At 45.0% G+C, this 17,387-nt stretch overlaps 1 protein-coding gene across 3 annotated transcripts in view; it reads right to left on the reverse strand.

Annotated features, from left to right (window-relative positions):
• Positions 1 to 17,387, reverse strand: part of EGF (epidermal growth factor) — a 213,013-nt gene that overhangs the window by 126,898 nt on the left and 68,728 nt on the right. For 2 of the 3 annotated variants that reach the window (XM_082254307.1, XM_082254306.1), the window contains exons 4-5: positions 1,774 to 1,973; positions 968 to 1,149 (exon numbers count right to left, since the gene is read on the reverse strand). In XM_082254307.1, the coding sequence (XP_082110433.1) occupies positions 968 to 1,149; positions 1,774 to 1,973 (382 nt within the window). Of the gene's footprint in view, positions 1 to 967; positions 1,150 to 1,773; positions 1,974 to 17,387 lie in introns of those variants that run through there. The other variant, XM_082254308.1, reaches the window with a different exon arrangement.

Consider the following 17,387-nt stretch of genomic DNA (forward strand, 5'->3'; position numbering starts at 1 on the left):
ACTAGACCTTGTAACACTAATGAATCACATGACACCGGGGACGGAAAATGGCTAATTGGGCCCGATTTGGCCATTTTCACTTAGAGGTGTACTCACTTTTGTTGCCATTTTGTTTAGACATTAATGGCTGTGTGTTGAGTTATTTTTAGGTGGTAGCAAATATACACTGTTATACAAGCTGTACACTCACTACTTTACATTGTAGCAAAGTGTAATTTTTTTCAGTGTTGTCACATGAAAAGTTAGAATAAAATATTGACAAAAATGTGAGGGGTGTACTCACTTTTGTGAGATACTGTATATGAGTTTCACTTTTTGAATTGAATTACTGAAATACATTAACTTTTTGATGATATTCAAATGTTTCCATATATATATACATACACAGTATGTATACCAATGTCTTTACTTAAAAGTAAAAGAAGGTTAAAGATGTAATTTACTAACTACTCATACACACGCTGCCTACTGTTTGTAAAACAATTCTGTGTAAATACCTATTGGGTTAAGCTCCAACTCTCCTTTTTCAGCGAGTTGAATGGGCTGAATTTGGGACTGCTACACGGGCTGCGTGGGCACTAACTGCACATCACCCACCACGGTAAACAGGGCAGGGACTGGGGGGTATGGTGTTAGTTCACCTTTTATTATTTTTCTGTAAAGATGAACAAGCCCTTCAATTTATTTTTTTATTAATGAATGAATGCATAACTGCATTAATAGGTCTTGTCATTACATCTGTTCAGAGTTCAGCTTTACACAGTAAGGATTGGTCTGCTTTTGGTGGATGCTAGACGTTACACTCACTATTTTCTTAAAAAAGTTTTATACATGAGATTTGTTACATATATTTTTGTATGCCCAGCACCTAATTTGGTAGTTACAAATACAGTAATTTTACTATTATAATAAATAATGTTTGTTCTGTAGTATAATAAGTAATATGAAGTTCTAAAGTAGCATATACCCCTCCACAGGATCAACAGAAATGAAGGTGGGATGAACTAAACCTCTCAAAAGGGTTCGAGACTTCTTCCCACTCAAGCTGGTCCATTCTATGGTTCCTTTGTTCTGGTTAGACCAGAAAATCATTTTATGTTTCCAGTCCACTGTAAATAGCGTGGCTCCCTGTACTACGGCACGCATTCTCTGAAAAAGAAAATTTGCACAGAGCCAATACAGAAAAGTAAGACACAAAATAATCAACTAAATTATTTCATATATATGATCAATTCAACAATTAAAACCACAGAATTTAATTATGGCATAACTAAATTATGTCTATAAAATGTAATTCTTTAATGCTGCTCTGGCATATAAAAGCAATTTGATCTAAAAATATATCTAAAGGCAAGTTTTTAGTTTGAGCTGAATGGGGAAGGGTTAGAACACCCTGTCTGGTGTATATTGCTGTCTTTATCATCTGTGCTAGGAAAATATTTCCCGGGGGTATTTTTATTAAAAAAAACGTTCACTGGGTGGAACTCCGCTTTAAGGATAAAAAATTGTTGGGGAGTTCAAATGAAAGAGGATGTCCCCTTCCTTATGTTCCAATGAAGGTGGTGTAGATGAGAAACATAGCATTGAGATGTAGTATAAGGAGCTGGTTAGTAATTCAAATCATTGATGCCCACCAAAAATGCCAGGGTTTGGTGGAGTTGCCCTTTTTTGTCCAACCATAGCAAATCTATTCTGTTACACACATGCAGATCTGTTACACTGTAATTTGCTTGTGAATATTCATTTTTTGCTGTATATTTCTATGCACCTTACCTCACGTTTAGTCCCATTCAAGAACACTCTTTGAAGAAAACCTTTGCTGAGATCGAGCCAGTAGACTCTTTGTTCCTGATGATCAAAATCCAGAGAGGCTAAAGAACCTGTGTTGCGCGCTACTGTTCTGAAATTGGTCCCATCGGTGTCCATGCTGAAAATTTTATTTCCGTGACTAAACAGCAGGAACGGCATTAGAGCTAAAAAATTAAAAAAAAAATTAAAAAACAGAGGAAATTACAATTTAGTGTATGAAAACAAGACTCTCTATGATGAAATACTGAAACATGCCTTTTATTCAGAGTTATATTTGCAAAAGTGCACCCTGACAAAGTTTGAAATATATGAACGATAAATACATTTGTAAACTAAATGGTGTCAATTTCAGATTAACCACTTCTGGACCAGAAAGTTTTACCCCCTTATTGATCAGGGCATTTTTTTGCGATACTGCTCTGCGTTACTTTAACTGACAATTGCACGGTCGACGCTGAACCCCAAAAAAATGTATGTCCTTTTTTTTAATGTCCAGCCAATAAAAAAATTGAAAAAATCAAATGTTTTCATCAATTTAGGCCAATATGTATTCTGCTACATATTTTTGATTAAAAAAAATCCCAATAAGTGCATATTGATTGGTTTGTGCAAAAGTTATAGCGCCTTTTTTTTTTTTACTAGTAATGGCGGCAATCAGCGATTTTTAGCGGGACTGCGACATTGCCGCCGACATATCGGACATCTAACTGACACTTTTGACACTTTTTTTGGGACCGGTGACACCAATACAGTGATCAGTGCTAAAAAAAAAATGCACTGTTACTGTACTAATGACACCGGTAGGCAAGGGGTTAACATCAGGGGCGATCCAAATCTTAAGTGTGTCCCTAGGGGATGCTTACTAACAGTGTGGGGGTTGCACTGATTGGAGAAAGACAGAGATCCTGGTTCCTGCTTTATTACAAAGGCAGATCGCCGTTCTGCCTCTCCCTGGGATGATAACGGGTGGCAGGTGGACATCAGGTCCACCGGACCCGTTGATTGACATCCCTGCTAGCCAATCACAGTGCGATTGCGCCTTCGGCAGCCATCTAGTGACACAGATGATTAATTTGTAGATAGGATCACATCTCCTTTTAAACGCCTCATCTCTAAAGCTGGCCATATACTGACCGAATTCAATCGCTTCAGCAGGGCTCGTCTGAATTTCGATCAGTGTGGCAGACTCCACTTAATAAAAGTCAACTGTTTGATTGATTTCTGTTAAAGGGATATGTTAGAAAATGTTTCTTGTTTTGCAGCTGCAGTCAAACGCTACAGCCACAGATCAGTGTATGCTGACAGAGGCAGGTGCAGCTGTCAAAATGTCCCCATGAGGTGGATCCTTCTATCCATCTTGTTTGTGTGGATGGTGAAATCTGTTATGCTAACTATTAGACCATTGTTTTTCAACCTTTTATTCAGCCAAGGCACCCTTTAGAATCTCAAACAACCCCAGGGCACATCAGTCTGAGGGCTCGTTCACACCAGTAGGTGCATCTGAGCGCACATGCTTTTTTTGCGTTCCACTCCTAGCACAACCCCAGAAAATCCCCCCTCTTAGCACAACCCCCCCCCCCCCCACACACACACACACACACCTAAATCACCCTTCCAGCACAACCCCTCTCCTAGCACAACCCCTCTCAAATCCCTTCTCCTAGCACAACCCCAACAAACCCCCCCCCCCACCCAAATCACCGTTCCAACACAACCACCCCTCTAGCACAACCTCCCCCAGCAAAAACTCCCTCCTACTAGCACAACCCTCCACCCAAATCACCCTTCCAATACAAACCCCCCTCCTAGTGCAACCTCCCCCCCAGCACAAACTCCCTCCTCCTAGCACAACCCTCGCCCAAATCACCCTCCTTGCACAAACCCCCGCCCCTAACTGATCTCCACACCCAAGTATCTTCCCAGCACAACCCCCCCCCCCCCGCTTCTAGCACAATTTGCACAACCCCCCCACCCAAATCCCCCTCCCACCAGCACAAACCACCACAGTAACTGAAGTTGATACAAGCACAGGAACAATAGAGAACAAGAAGCGGTGTTGCAGTGTAATAAGGGAACAGAGGGATCTGCATAGCCAGCCTGTGCCTGCTTGGTTGATGAGAGGAACCCCTGGGACTTTTACACAATCTGTTCTACTGCATCTACAATAACAGGTTGTATATCAGTTGCGACACCTAGTGGCCACACAGGTGGATGCAACTTTCTCATTCACTGATTGGGAATTTCTTGTCACTTTTCACTATTAGTACCACTAGAATTCCCATACTTTAAACACAACCTTTATTTACAGTAATCACCAATGTTTAATAAACTCTGCACTGTATAAAAAGATTTGGAATAAATTATCACTTGTTTTTTGAAATCCTTTGTTTATTTATTTTCACATAAGCACTTTGCACGTGGTCACTATACACAGTCAGATCCAGTGGTTTCCGATTGGATTAATACTGTGGTGCACTTATTTCATTTGGTGTTATTTCCTAGTTTGGATTTCATCACTTTGAGTTATTACACCATTTATTTGACACTTGGTCACTCACAGGTAGAGCCGTATCAACCTCTTTGCACTTTTATTTAATTCTTAACCCCTAGGGGTTTGTTTGTTGGCTGCTTACACCTTAGTATTTACTCACGATCATCACATAATTTCATAGCGCTGGTCACCTCTGTCTTTCTTATTACAAACCACCACATATCCCCGCTCCTAGCAAAACCTCCCCAAATCCCCCCCATCACCCTCCCAGCGCAACCCCCCCATAATCCGCCCTAGCAAAACCCCCCAAAGCCCCCCTCCAGCGCCCTACTCCTAAATCCCCCACATGGCACAATTACCCTCAAAACCCCCTTCTTCCTAGCACAAATTCTGTCCCTAGAGTAGTAACAGTAACCAAGAAGGGAGAGTGCCAGGAGGAGATGTGGGTTGTGCTTTCTATCTCCCTTTCCCCAGCTCCTCTCCTTCCTGAGATCTGTTTGACCTTTGTTAACTGATAACAGAAAGAAAACTGCACAGTTAGCTCCTTGCCTCCTTTGTACACAGGAGTTTTTTCTGCACCTCCCACCGCTCTCTGCTTCTTTTTGTACTCTTGCCGGCAAGTCCTTAGCAACCGCTGACATCATCGGTTGGCAAGACGTGGTCAGGGGCCAGCTCAGCTTTCTCTTTTGTCTGCAAGAGTACAGAGAGGGGCAGAGAGCAGGGGGAGGTGCGGGCATAGCTCTCTGCCTCCTCTGTACACAGGAGTTAATAATGTACTCTCCAGGAGCACAGGAGCTAACAAAGGATCATTCAGATCGGGCTATTGCCGCAGCACCCCTAGGGACTCTTCACGGCACCCCTGGTTGAGGGTTGAGGGACACTGCACTAGACGGGGGAGAGGCAGGAGCGTCGACAACAGATGGGCCATAGGAGCTGGCAAGAACGAGTGCCTTTGCTTTAAAAATGGTGCCAGGAGGCGCCATTAGGTAACTGCGCATGCCAAACTTGTATGAGCTTTCCCAAGCCTGGCAAGCCTCTGAACGGCGCATGCAGATTTATGATGTCAGCCTGGCACCATTTTTTTTTACGGGCACCGGCTGCCTGTAACAGCGGGCATTTACGGGCAGCCCAATGCAACACTAATTTCTCTGTCGCTCATTGACAGACGTAGTCCTCTTTGATTCTCATCAATAGGGTTATGCTGCCTCCGCAGGAGTAGGACTAGGCAGAAAGAAAAACGTTCTGGCTCCACCCTAGGGGCAGTCCCAGAGGGTATATCCTCCCTCTCTCTGCTACAGGATGTCAGTTTTTTTCTGTCTAGTCAGGAGTAAGGACCTAAGTTCCTTGCTGGGATCTTTTTGGTCCTGGCAAGATTTTTTTAGAAAAAATATTTTTTTAGGTAGTTTCTCCAGTTTTTTTCCTGTGAGATCTTCAAGCAAATTACGCCGGATCTGGGCGACGGGCTGGATGTTGAGATCCGGTGGTCACCCCAGCCGGCCTACGAGCGCGCGCAGACCAGAGCATCACGCTTGGTCGGCCGTGACACATTCAAGTAAGTATGCGGGACCGGGCGACGGGCTGGATGTTGAGATCCAGTGGTCACCCCGGTTCAGCCTACGAGCGTGTGCAGACCATAGCTCCGCGCTGGGTCGGCCGCGACAGAGTCCCATTGGAGGGACTGACCTTGCGAGTTAAACGTCTCGCTTGGACGCCAGGAACCAGAGAGTCAAGGCGTCCGGATTGGTCGACAGCCCCCCACTTTGGTGGAGAGGGTACTGTGAAGAGAGGGTGCCTGTCAGTTCGGTATGGTGAGTAAATGTTTCCCTTTCCTCTCTGTGAGGCGTTCTGGGATACGGGCCCCTCTATATATGGTCGGATTCTTTCTGACACTAAAGTCCCCCTTGTAACCTATGTTAAGTTCACATATCCTCAGTGATAATGTGCTCGGTGGGCAGCGGACTTGGTTTGGGAGCTAACATTCTAAACCAGCAGGCTTGGTTTGTAACTGACTGCAGTATTATAGCATACATAGGAGGTATAGCCTACCTTGACTGTAGTGGACCGTCAGACTCCCGCAGGCCGACAAGCCGCCATTAGCTTGGCATGCAGGCTGCTGTGCTGAGAACGCTACTTCGGCAGTCCGCCGCCATTTTGCTGTAGACCAGGTACACAAGCGTCCGCAGGTCACGCCGGCCGCCATTTTTTTGGAGTCTATTGTCTCCTGCATGGGGGCGGCCATGTTTGAGGTGCCCAGCTAACCTCGAGGAGCAGCTGGGAACGCCGGAAGGCGTACACAGGGGGCGGAGCCACTTCCTTCTACCCGGGAAACCTAGCACAGTACTTCCCAGTCTGCACAAGACAAACGCTGACTGCGGTTGATAGGAAACTTCTCTGCATCAGGTGGTGAGCCTTTGGGGTCCCTCTCTCTCTCTGTGGGGGTCAATAAGCAGGTACACTGGGGGGCGCTATTGCGCTAGTGGGATACAGATAAAAAAAAAAAAAAAAAGTTTTTTCTGGCAAGTGTCCTGGATTAACATGGACCCTGCCACACATGTATCTCCACCTGATCCCCTTGAGGTGTCTGCAGGATCCTCCAGCACCCCGCTTACTATTGAGTCATTGTCAGCAGTTATGGAGACCTTCGTATCCCGGGTGGAAGTGGCTTGTCAGGGACAGGGCGCAAGAAAGCGACCCCCGCCTACCCCCATTTTATCTGAAACTTCGGATTCAGAATCTGAGCCTATTCCTGCAGTTGCAGGTACCTCATCTGGGATTTGTGGCTCGGGTACTGTCTCTTCAGACAGTGAGGAGGATGTTTCGGCATCAGCCATAGCCCGAGAGGAAGCGTTGGTAAACGCACTAATTGTATCTGTCCGAGAAACCTTAAGATTACAGGTTACACCGTCGGAAGTAGCTGAGACTGAAATTCCCTTTGGTACTAAAAAACTCATCAAAGTGGCGAAAGTATTTCCATTGCCCAAATGTTTTGGTAATCCGATCAAGGAAGAATGGAGTCAGCCAAAACGCACTTCTGCTATTTCCAAACGCATTAGTAGGCGTTATCCGTTTTAGGAAGCCCTCATTAAGAAATGGACAGAACCACCGGTGGTGGATTCACCAATTTCTAGATTAAATAAAGCCACGGTCATTCCATTGGAAGACGCTCCGTCTTTTAAGGATCCGGTGGATCGCAAGATAGAAGCTATGTCCCGCGCCATATTTTCCTTGATTGGATCAGCTTTCAGACCAATAATTGCTATTGGGCTGGTTTCGCAGACTGTAACTGAATGGACCAAGTGGTTACGCCGGGACTTAGAAGATGTCCCTCAGGCGGTATCAGATTTGTTGGAACAGATGATACAAGGGTTACAGTTTGTTTGTGACGCGGCGTTAGACGCCACTCCATTATTGGCGCGAGCATCAGTTTCAGCAGTGGTTCTCAGGCGTACACTGTGGCTAAAATGTTGGTCAGCTGACCAAGGTTCCAAAAAAGCATTGGCTAATCTCCCTTTTTTAGGGGAGCGTTTATTCGGAGCCAACTTAGATGAGATTATCAAGGATCTCACGGGAGGAAAGAGCACTTTTTTACCACAAAGTGCTAAGGGTAAAGGACCTTGTCAAAGACGGGGGCCTTCTTTCTCCGCTCATAAGAAATTTTTTCGTCCCACGGGTGAGAAAACAAAGTCCTCCAAAGCTCCTTCGGGAGGTTTCAGGGGACGCTGGTCGGGCAAGCAAAAGTCAGATTCTTCCAGACCTGAAGATAAGACTACTAAAGCCTGAAGGTGCGCCCCCACCCATAACTGGGGTGGGGGGATGTCTTCGCCGGTTCTCGGATCCATGGCTTGTCAGAATCCCGGACAAATGGGTTTGCAAAGTCATAAGGTCAGGGTACAAGATCGAGCTTCGATCTCTTCCACCGGTGCGATTCTTCCCTTCCAATATCCAACTATCCCCGGATCGTTTAGAAGATCTGCGGGGAGCAGTCACGGATTTACTACAACAAGGAGTGGTGGTCCACGTTCCTTGGGCAGAACGTTTTCAAGGGTTTTATTCAAACCTATTTACAATACCCAGGAAAGAGGGCAAGGTGCGTCCAATTCTGGACTTAAGGGCACTCAATTCCTTTGTCAACATAAGAAAATTCAGGATGGAGTCCATTCGCACAGTAGCGGCCTCCCTGCATCAGGGGGATTTCCTAGCGTCCATAGACATCAAGGATGCCTATCTTCACATTCCCATTTACGCAGGACATCAGCGGTTTCTATGTTTCTCCGTAGAAGAGAACCATTATCAGTTTGCGGCGTTACCTTTCGGTCTCGCCACGGCTCCTCGGGTCTTCACGAAGGTGTTGTCCCCAATGTTGGCACTACTGCGTCAACGAGGCATATCGATTCTAGGTTACCTAGACGATCTTCTGCTTCATGCAGAGTCTCCGCAGACCCTGTTACAAAACCTAGAGATTACTATGATCTCTTTACAGGAATTCGGGTGGCTGGTGAACTGGCAAAAGTCATTTCTGGTCCCCACCAGGAGGCTCGAATATCTGGGTCTAATTCTAGACACATCCAGGGCAAGAGTATTTCTTCCGGCAGGGAAACTCCGGAAGATTCAATCAGCAATTCAGTTGTTACTATCCAACAGCTGGCCTTCTCTTCGGACTTGCATGAGGGTTCTGGGTTGATGGTGGCTTCCTTCGAAGCAGTACCATTTGCCCAGTCCCATACCCGAATCCTTCAGGAAGAGATTCTTCTCAAATGGAATCGGAATCCGGAATCCCTGGACAATCGGATCCGATTGAGCGAACAGACCAGGGAGTCTCTGGTCTGGTGGCTTCGATCTCCGATGCTCAGCCAGGGGAAGTCATTTCTGCCAATATATTGGACGATTGTGACCACGGATGCCAGTCTATCCGGATGGGGAGGAATTCTCGGTCGATTATCCACCCAGGGACTTTGGTCCCCGGAAGAATCCAGGTTACCGATAAATGTATTGGAACTGAGAGCGATCAGACTTTGTCTGATTCACTGGACAGAGCAGCTCCAGGGCAGCCCGGTTCGGATCCAGTCGGACAACGCCACGGCCGTGGCTTATGTCAATCACCAAGGGGGCACCAAGAGTGTCCGGGCGGCCAGGGAAGTGGCTTGCATTCTTCGCTGGGCGGAACGGTTTGTTCCAGCTATCTCTGCGGTGTTCATTCCGGGGGTGGAGAATTGGCAGGCAGATTATCTCAGCCGTCAGACTCTGGATCAGGGGGAATGGTCCCTCCATCCAGAAGTTTTCCACCAGTTGTGCCTACGTTGGGGCACCCCGGATGTGGATCTGTTGGCATCTCGATTCAACAGGAAAGTGCGGAGATTTGTGGCTCGCTCCCGCGATCCTCTAGCAGAGACCGCAGACGCACTGGTCGCCCCGTGGGGACAATACCAGCTAATGTATGCCTTCCCTCCTCTCAGGTTACTGCCAAGACTTCTTCGCAGAATAGAGGGGGAAGGAATTCCAGTAATCCTGGTAGCTCCGGACTGGCCTCGTCGAGCCTGGTACGCCGACTTGGTCAGACTGGTGGCGGACGTCCCGTGGCGACTTCCTCTCAGGGAAGACCTACTGTCTCAGGGACCGATCTTCCATCCTGCTTTACGATCGCTGGCTTTAACGGCCTGGCTATTGAGACCCAGGTGCTGAAGGACAAGGGATTGTCAGCTTCAGTTATTCCTACTCTAGTTAAAGCAAGGAAAGCGACTTCCAGAAAGATTTATCATCGCACATGGAAGTCCTACATTGCATGGTGTGAACCCCTGGGGTTCCACCCACGTTCCTATTCGGTTAATCGAATATTAGCTTTTCTGCAACAAGGGGTTGAGCAGAAACTGGCCTTGAGCACTATCAAGGGTCAGGTTTCAGCATTAGCTATCTTCTTTCAGAAACCTTTGGCTACTCATTCCTTGGTGCGGAATTTCATCCAGGGGGTGCGACATCTGGCTCCGCCAGTGCGCGCGCCGTTACCACCCTGGGATCTTAATCTAGTATTGTCGGTTCTGCAGAAGCCTCCCTTTGAAGATATTAGGGAGATTCCTTTACCTACGTTGTCCCAGAAGGTGGCCTTCTTGGTGGCTATCACTTCTGCATGCAGGGTGTCAGAACTGGCTGCATTATCTTGTCGTTCCCCATATCTGGTGGTTCATAGAGATAAGGTGGTTCTACGCCCGAATCCATCTTTCCTACCTAAAGTGATTTCAGAATTTCATCTGAATGAGGAAATTGTATTACCTTCTCTGTGTCCTAAGCCCAGCCATCAACGGGAGTTTGCTTTACACTCCTTGGATGTGGTTCGGGCGATCAGGGTATACTTGAAAACGACAGACTTGTTTCGCAAGACGGATTCACTTTTTGTGGTCCCGGATGGGCCCAAAAAGGGGTTGCCTGCATCTGCCGCGACTATTTCCAAATGGATCAGACAGACGGTGGTACAGGCTTATTCTATTAAGGGTCGGGAGCCCCCGTTCCCTGTTAAGGCGCATTCCACTCGGGCGCTTAGTGCGTCATGGGCTTTTCGCCATCAGGCGTCAGTGGTCCAGGTGTGCAAGGCGGCTACCTGGTCGTCGGTGCATACCTTTACAAAACATTATAAAGTTGATGTAATGGCATCGTCTGATGCCTCGTTTGGCCGCAAGGTTTTGCAGGCCGCAATTTGAGGAGACCAGTGGTCTACCTCGAGGGTTTTTTTCCGTTGGAATTTTATTTGAGTCTCATTCTTTGTTTATGATGAGCCTTTAAACTTCTAGTTGGCACCGGTTGGGCCTTCTAGATTGGATTTTGATTTCTGTCAATCCCACCCCTCATTTGTGGCACTGCTTTGGGACGTCCCTATTGATGAGAATCAAAGAGGACTACGTCTGTCAATGAGCGACAGAGAAAATTGGATTTTTGTAAGATCTTACCGTAAAATCCTTTTCTCTTAGCTCATTGACAGACGTAGTACCCGCCCCTCTATCATTGAGTTGGGTTGGGTTAAATTCTCTGACACTGCTTTGTGACATAACTGACATCCTGTAGCAGAGAGAGGGAGGATATACCCTCTGGGACTGCCCCTAGGGTGGAGCCAGAACGTTTTTCTTTCTGCCTAGTCCTACTCCTGCGGAGGCAGCATAACCCTATTGATGAGAATCAAAGAGGACTACGTCTGTCAATGAGCTAAGAGAAAAGGATTTTACGGTAAGATCTTACAAAAATCCAATTTTGCCAATACTACTCCCGGCGGAGTAAATTACCCAGGACATGCTCCTATTTGCCGGGACTGTCCTGGCAAAAATGGGACAGTTAGCAGCTATGCATGCACCTCCCAATCTTGCACATGTGCAGCCCCTTCAAAGTGTGGCTCTCTCAGTGAAATACCGCGATGCTAGGCTGCCCATTGAAGCTGCTCCTGGGATTGATGACACTTATGTCCCAGGAGCCAGCAAGTGGAGGGATATGACGTACCTCGCCGTGGCGCAGTACAGCAGAAGAGGACCTATTTATGTGCAAAAAAGGTAACATGCTTTGTAAAAAAAAGAAAAAAAAATTTCGATCATTAATGTCACTGTGATCAGCAATGCGGGGGGGCCAAAATTAAAAAATTGGGTGGAGATAACGGACGCCTCTTTATTTCAACCATCTGAAGCCACTAAGACGTCCCAGCATTCATAACATTTAATTCTACTTGACACTCTGGCCACGAACAGATGCACTAATCACAAGACTATTAGAGATGTATAGAACTGTTCGCCGGCGAACAGTTCCCGGCGAACTTAGCATGTTCGCGTTCGCCGCTGCCGGCGAACATATGCGATGTTCGGTCCGCCCCCCATAAGACATCATTGAGGCAAACTTTGACCCTGAACTTTACAGTCAGCAGACACATTTCCAGCCAATCAGCATACCTCCCTCCCACACCCTCCCACCTCCTATAAATAAGCAAGGGCAGCATCCATCTTAGATCATTCTGAAGCAGTGTGTGTAGTGAGAGTAGGGAGAGAGCTGCTGCTGCTGCTGCTGCTGCTGCTGTTAAGCTAGGGACAGTTAGTCAGTGTTCCTGGTCTTGCAGTGTTCTTGGTCCACTACTGCTGTAATATCAGCACCCCAAAAAGCCCTTCTAAGGGCTGGTATTTGTGTTTTTTTTTTTTTATATATATATATACCTAGCGTCCCCAAAAGCCCTTTTAAGGGCTGGTAATTGAGTTGTTTCTTCTTATATATATATATATATCTATATCTATCTAGTGTCCCCAAAAGCCCTTTTAAGGGCTGGTAATTGAGGATTTTTTTTATTTATATATATACATATATATATATATATATATATATATATATATATATATATATAGTGTCCCCAAAAGCCCTTTTAAGGGCTGGTAAGGTAATAGAGTTTTTTCTTTATATATATATCTATATATATCTATTGTACACTGCAGTTGCCTGCCCGCTGTGTGTGAGAGGCCACAGACCTACCACAGACTGTACTGTGTGCACACCACACTCATTTCGGGTGGCACAGGCACAGTACCTTGCATTTTAAAAAATATTTTTTTTTCCTCTGTCATAATTGCAGTGAGTGCTGTGTCAGGTCCACAGAGTGCACTGTACCCACTGCAGTGCACTGCCCACCACTGATATGTATACGGTGGCACAGCATCTTGTTGCAATAAATTGAAAAAAAAAAATATTTTTTATTATTGCAGTTGCCTGGGCTGCCAGTTACTGTCAGGTCCACAGAGTGTACTGTGCCCACTGCAGTGCCACTGTGTGCCCACCCACCACTGATATATAAGGTGGCACAGCAGCTTGCAAAGTAAAAAAAAAAATATATATTTTTTAATTGCAGTTGCCTGGGTGCCAGTGACTGCTGTCAGGTCCACAGAGAGTGTACTGTGCCACTGCCCACCCACCACTGATATATAAGGTGGCACAGCAGCTTGCAAAGTAAAATAAAATATATTTTTTTAAAATTGCAGTTGCCTGGGTGCCAGTGACTGCTGTCAGGTCCACAGAGAGTGTACTGTGCCACTGCCCACCCACCACTGATATATAAGGTGGCACAGCAGCTTGCAAAGTAAAATAAAATATATATTTTTTAAAATTGCAGTTGCCTGGGTGCCAGTGACTGCTGTCAGGTCCACAGAGAGTGTACTGTGCCACTGCCCACCCACCACTGATATATAAGGTGGCACAGCAGCTTGCAAAGTAAAATAAAATATATATTTTTTAAAATTGCAGTTGCCTGGGTGCCAGTGACTGCTGTCAGGTCCACAGAGAGTGTACTGTGCCACTGCCCACCCACCACTGATATATAAGGTGGCACAGCAGCTTGCAAAGTAAAAAAAATATATATATTTTTTTAAATTGCAGTTGCCTGGGTGCCAGTGACTGCTGTCAGGTCCACAGAGAGTGTACTGTGCCACTGCCCACCCACCACTGATATATAAAGTGGCACAGCAGCTTGCAAAGTAAAAAAATATATATATATTTTTTAAATTGCAGTTGCCTGGGTGCCAGTGACTGCTGTCAGGTCCACAGAGAGTGTACTGTGCCACTGCCCACCCACCACTGATATATAAAGTGGCACAGCAGCTTGCAAAGTAAAAAAAATATATATATATTTTTTAAATTGCAGTTGCCTGGGTGCCAGTGACTGCTGTCAGGTCCACAGAGAGTGTACTGTGCCACTGCCCACCCACCACTGATATATATGCCTGCAAGAGAAAAAGCCAGCCGCAGAGAAGCCGTATTCCTGAAAATATAAGAAAAATGCTGTTTTTTAGGGGTTCTGGACATGCTACAGAGCTGAAACTTGACAGGTACACTTTTTAGACCCCCCAGACACTAAATACAAAAAATGACATGCCTGCCTAAAAAAATGCCCGCTAAATGCCTGCAAGAAAAAAAGCCAGCCGCAGAGAAGCCGTATTCCTGAAAATATAAGAAAAATGCTGTTTTTTAGGGGTTCTGGACATGCTACAGAGCTGAAACTTGACAGGTACACTTTTTAGACCCCCCAGACACTAAATACAAAAAATGACATGCCTGCCTAAAAAAATGCCCGATAAATGCCTGCAAGAGAAAAAGCCAGCCGCAGAGAAGCCATATTCCTGAAAATATAAGACAAATGCTGTTTTTTAGGGGTTCTGGACATGCTACAGAGCTGAAACTTCACAGGTACACTTTTTAGACCCCCCAGATGCTAAATCCAAAGAAATTTTTTATTTTTATTTTTTTTTAATTTTTCCAATAATTGGCTCTCTATCAAAAAATTATAATTTTTAAGAACTTTTTTTTGCATGATCCCTCTCCGGCATGCCACAGTCCAGGTGTTAGTCCCCTTGAAACAACTTTTCCATCACTATTGTGGCCAGAAAGAGTCCCTGTGTGTTTTAAAATTCGCCTGCCTATTGAAGTCTATGGCGGTTCGCCCGGTTCGCCGGTTCGCGAACATTTGTCGATGTTCGCGTTCGCGAACGGCGAATTTTAGGTTCGCGACATCACTAAAGACTATCGCAACTATTGCAATTTCATTGCCTTCGGACTACCAGACTATCTGAACTCACTGATAGCTCAGTGCATGCAAAACCCTTGGACCCACCCCCTTTCTTTAGCATTTATTGTTGTTACTTCAGCTACATTACCTAATCGTTTACTGCTAACTTCTATCTCTATGTCATCGTTTGACGTTTTAATCTGATAAAATCCAATAAAATCTCTTTAAAAAAAAAAAATTGTGTGGAACCCCGATTTAAGTGACTGTCGCATGAGCAAAAAATAAAATAAATAATTTTACTTTACTTATTTGGTCTCTTTAAATCTTTATGTCTTGCACACCCTTGTTCCATCAATTTACAATCACTGAAAAAACAACTACAATTTTGCTATATGTCTGTTTATAAAAAAAATTAGAGAGTTCAAAACTTTGTGTGAGTCACTTTTCTGTAATATAAAGCCCTACAGATAACAGGCCATTACATTTATCAGTAACTACAAATACTACATAGATTTCAATTAAGCATGACGCACCATGACATTTTAATGCCCCCCGTATCCTGGCAACTGTGGTATTATGGAGGCCGTGTCCTGAAAAAAAAGTAGCTTAACAAAATACAAAGGCACTCTGCAGCATCGTGTCGGTCTGCTCTGAATAGAAGAATGAGCTGGCCGAAAACAGGGATGAAAAGATCCTTTATGTCACCTTAGCGCATAATGCGTTAGAGGAACAAATGAAAATAATGAACAATCTCCGATCCTTGGCAGCTCTCAATGGTACTGTAGACAAACACAAAATTTGCACTTATTGGAAGGCATGAGAAAAGGCCTGATGAAGCAGAGCAGGGCATTAGTATGCCAAGCAGGAAGAGATCAGGAGAAATGAATGTTAAGCCATGGATCCCGGACAGACACTAACGCAGATGGAATGTGCAGATACAAACAGTGTACTTTATAAACTTTTACAATTTATACCATTGATTATTTGTTTGAACCACATTTTATTTAAATGTAAAGTGCTTGTTACCCCAACATTTCATATCCCTGATATGTGCCTGCTGTATCATGTACTTGTATGAGAAAGTACCCCGTTCTCTTTGTATTGCCTCTTTTGTGTGAAATTCCTGGTGTTCCTGCAAGTTCCTCTGCTTTTCTAGTAAGAACTGACCACACTAAGCAGGAAAACACAGCTTGGTCAGTTCTCTAGCTATGCTGAGAATTCAGCCTGCTCTCCTTTAATGATCAGACTTGTCCTGACATGCCTCCCATGCACAGACATTTACTGGGAAGCTCAGTGTGCTGATCCCCCTCAGCTTTTATGCAGCTGAGAACAGAGGGAATGTGATCACTTATAAAAAAAAAAAGGTATTTATAATGTTTTTTTTTAAGTATATACACAAATGTTTTGCCTTTCATTTATATTTTAGGGCCCATTCACACCAACACGACACGACTTGCTGGGGCGACCTGTGAAGTCGCGGTGCACATTGAAGTCAATGCAAGTCGCCTCCAGGTCGCCCCAAAGTAGTACAGGACCCTTTTTCTAAGTCGGAGCGACTTGTGTCGCTCCTATTAGAACAGGTCATGTACTATTTAATGGCGGGCGACCCACCGCGACTTGTCAAGCGACCAAGTCGCCTGACAAGTCGCACTAGTGTGAACGGGGTCTTAAACTGAATGAATTGTTTTACAATGTGATTGATTACAATCTCTTTGAGGCAAAATTTAAAAAAAACATGTTTAGTACATCTCTGGAATACAGTACATGCACATTCTCTTATGTTTCGTTTGCTGCCACTACAGAAAAAAGCTTGTTGATCAGCCAGAAAGACAATGATCTCGTAACTTTAATGGTGTCACCGTTGCACTAAAATCCCAAGCAGTGCTACCTGAGGTCTATTGTGGACTACATAACACCTATCCCGCTACTCATCCCCATAACATAAGCAGGGTGTTCTGTAGTCCAGCGGGGAAAACATAGTCAGGACTGACAACTGATCTTGTAACTTCAATGGTGTCACTGATGCACTAAAATCCCAAGCAGTACTACCTGAGGTCTATTGTGGACTACATAAGACCTATCCCGCTACTCATCTCCATAACATAAGCAGGGTGTTCTGTAGTCCAGCGGGGAAAACTTGGTCAGGACTGACAACACTGCTTGGGTTTTCAGTGCAGCAAAAGCACTGACAGCTTACTGTGGGAAGTTACAAGCTCACTGGATTTCTGGCAGGCATTATTAAGTACTTTCAGTGTCTTCAAAGAGACAAAAGTAAATGTGGCATGAGAGACATTTTCCCTGGTCAACCTTTACATTAAAAACCTGGCAACCCACATAATTGTTTCATGCATGGTCTAAAATATATAATGCATAAAGCTGTATAAGGTGAATATCTGATGGCTGGAGGTTCAGTTTCTAGAGAACAAAAGTGGCAAAAGATTATCCCTGTAGTGGTAAAGGAAAAGAGGTAGACATTGCTCCACTTACTCTACTGCTAGAAGTCAGGTTCAGAGCTTTATCATATGGGTAAGATGTTCTTTGAACCTAAACCTAGGTTAATAGCATCTAATAGTTCTAATA

This window comes from Pelophylax lessonae (assembly GCF_965119305.1).
Source record: "Pelophylax lessonae genome assembly, chromosome: 1".
Classification (NCBI taxonomy): domain Eukaryota; kingdom Metazoa; phylum Chordata; class Amphibia; order Anura; family Ranidae; genus Pelophylax; species Pelophylax lessonae.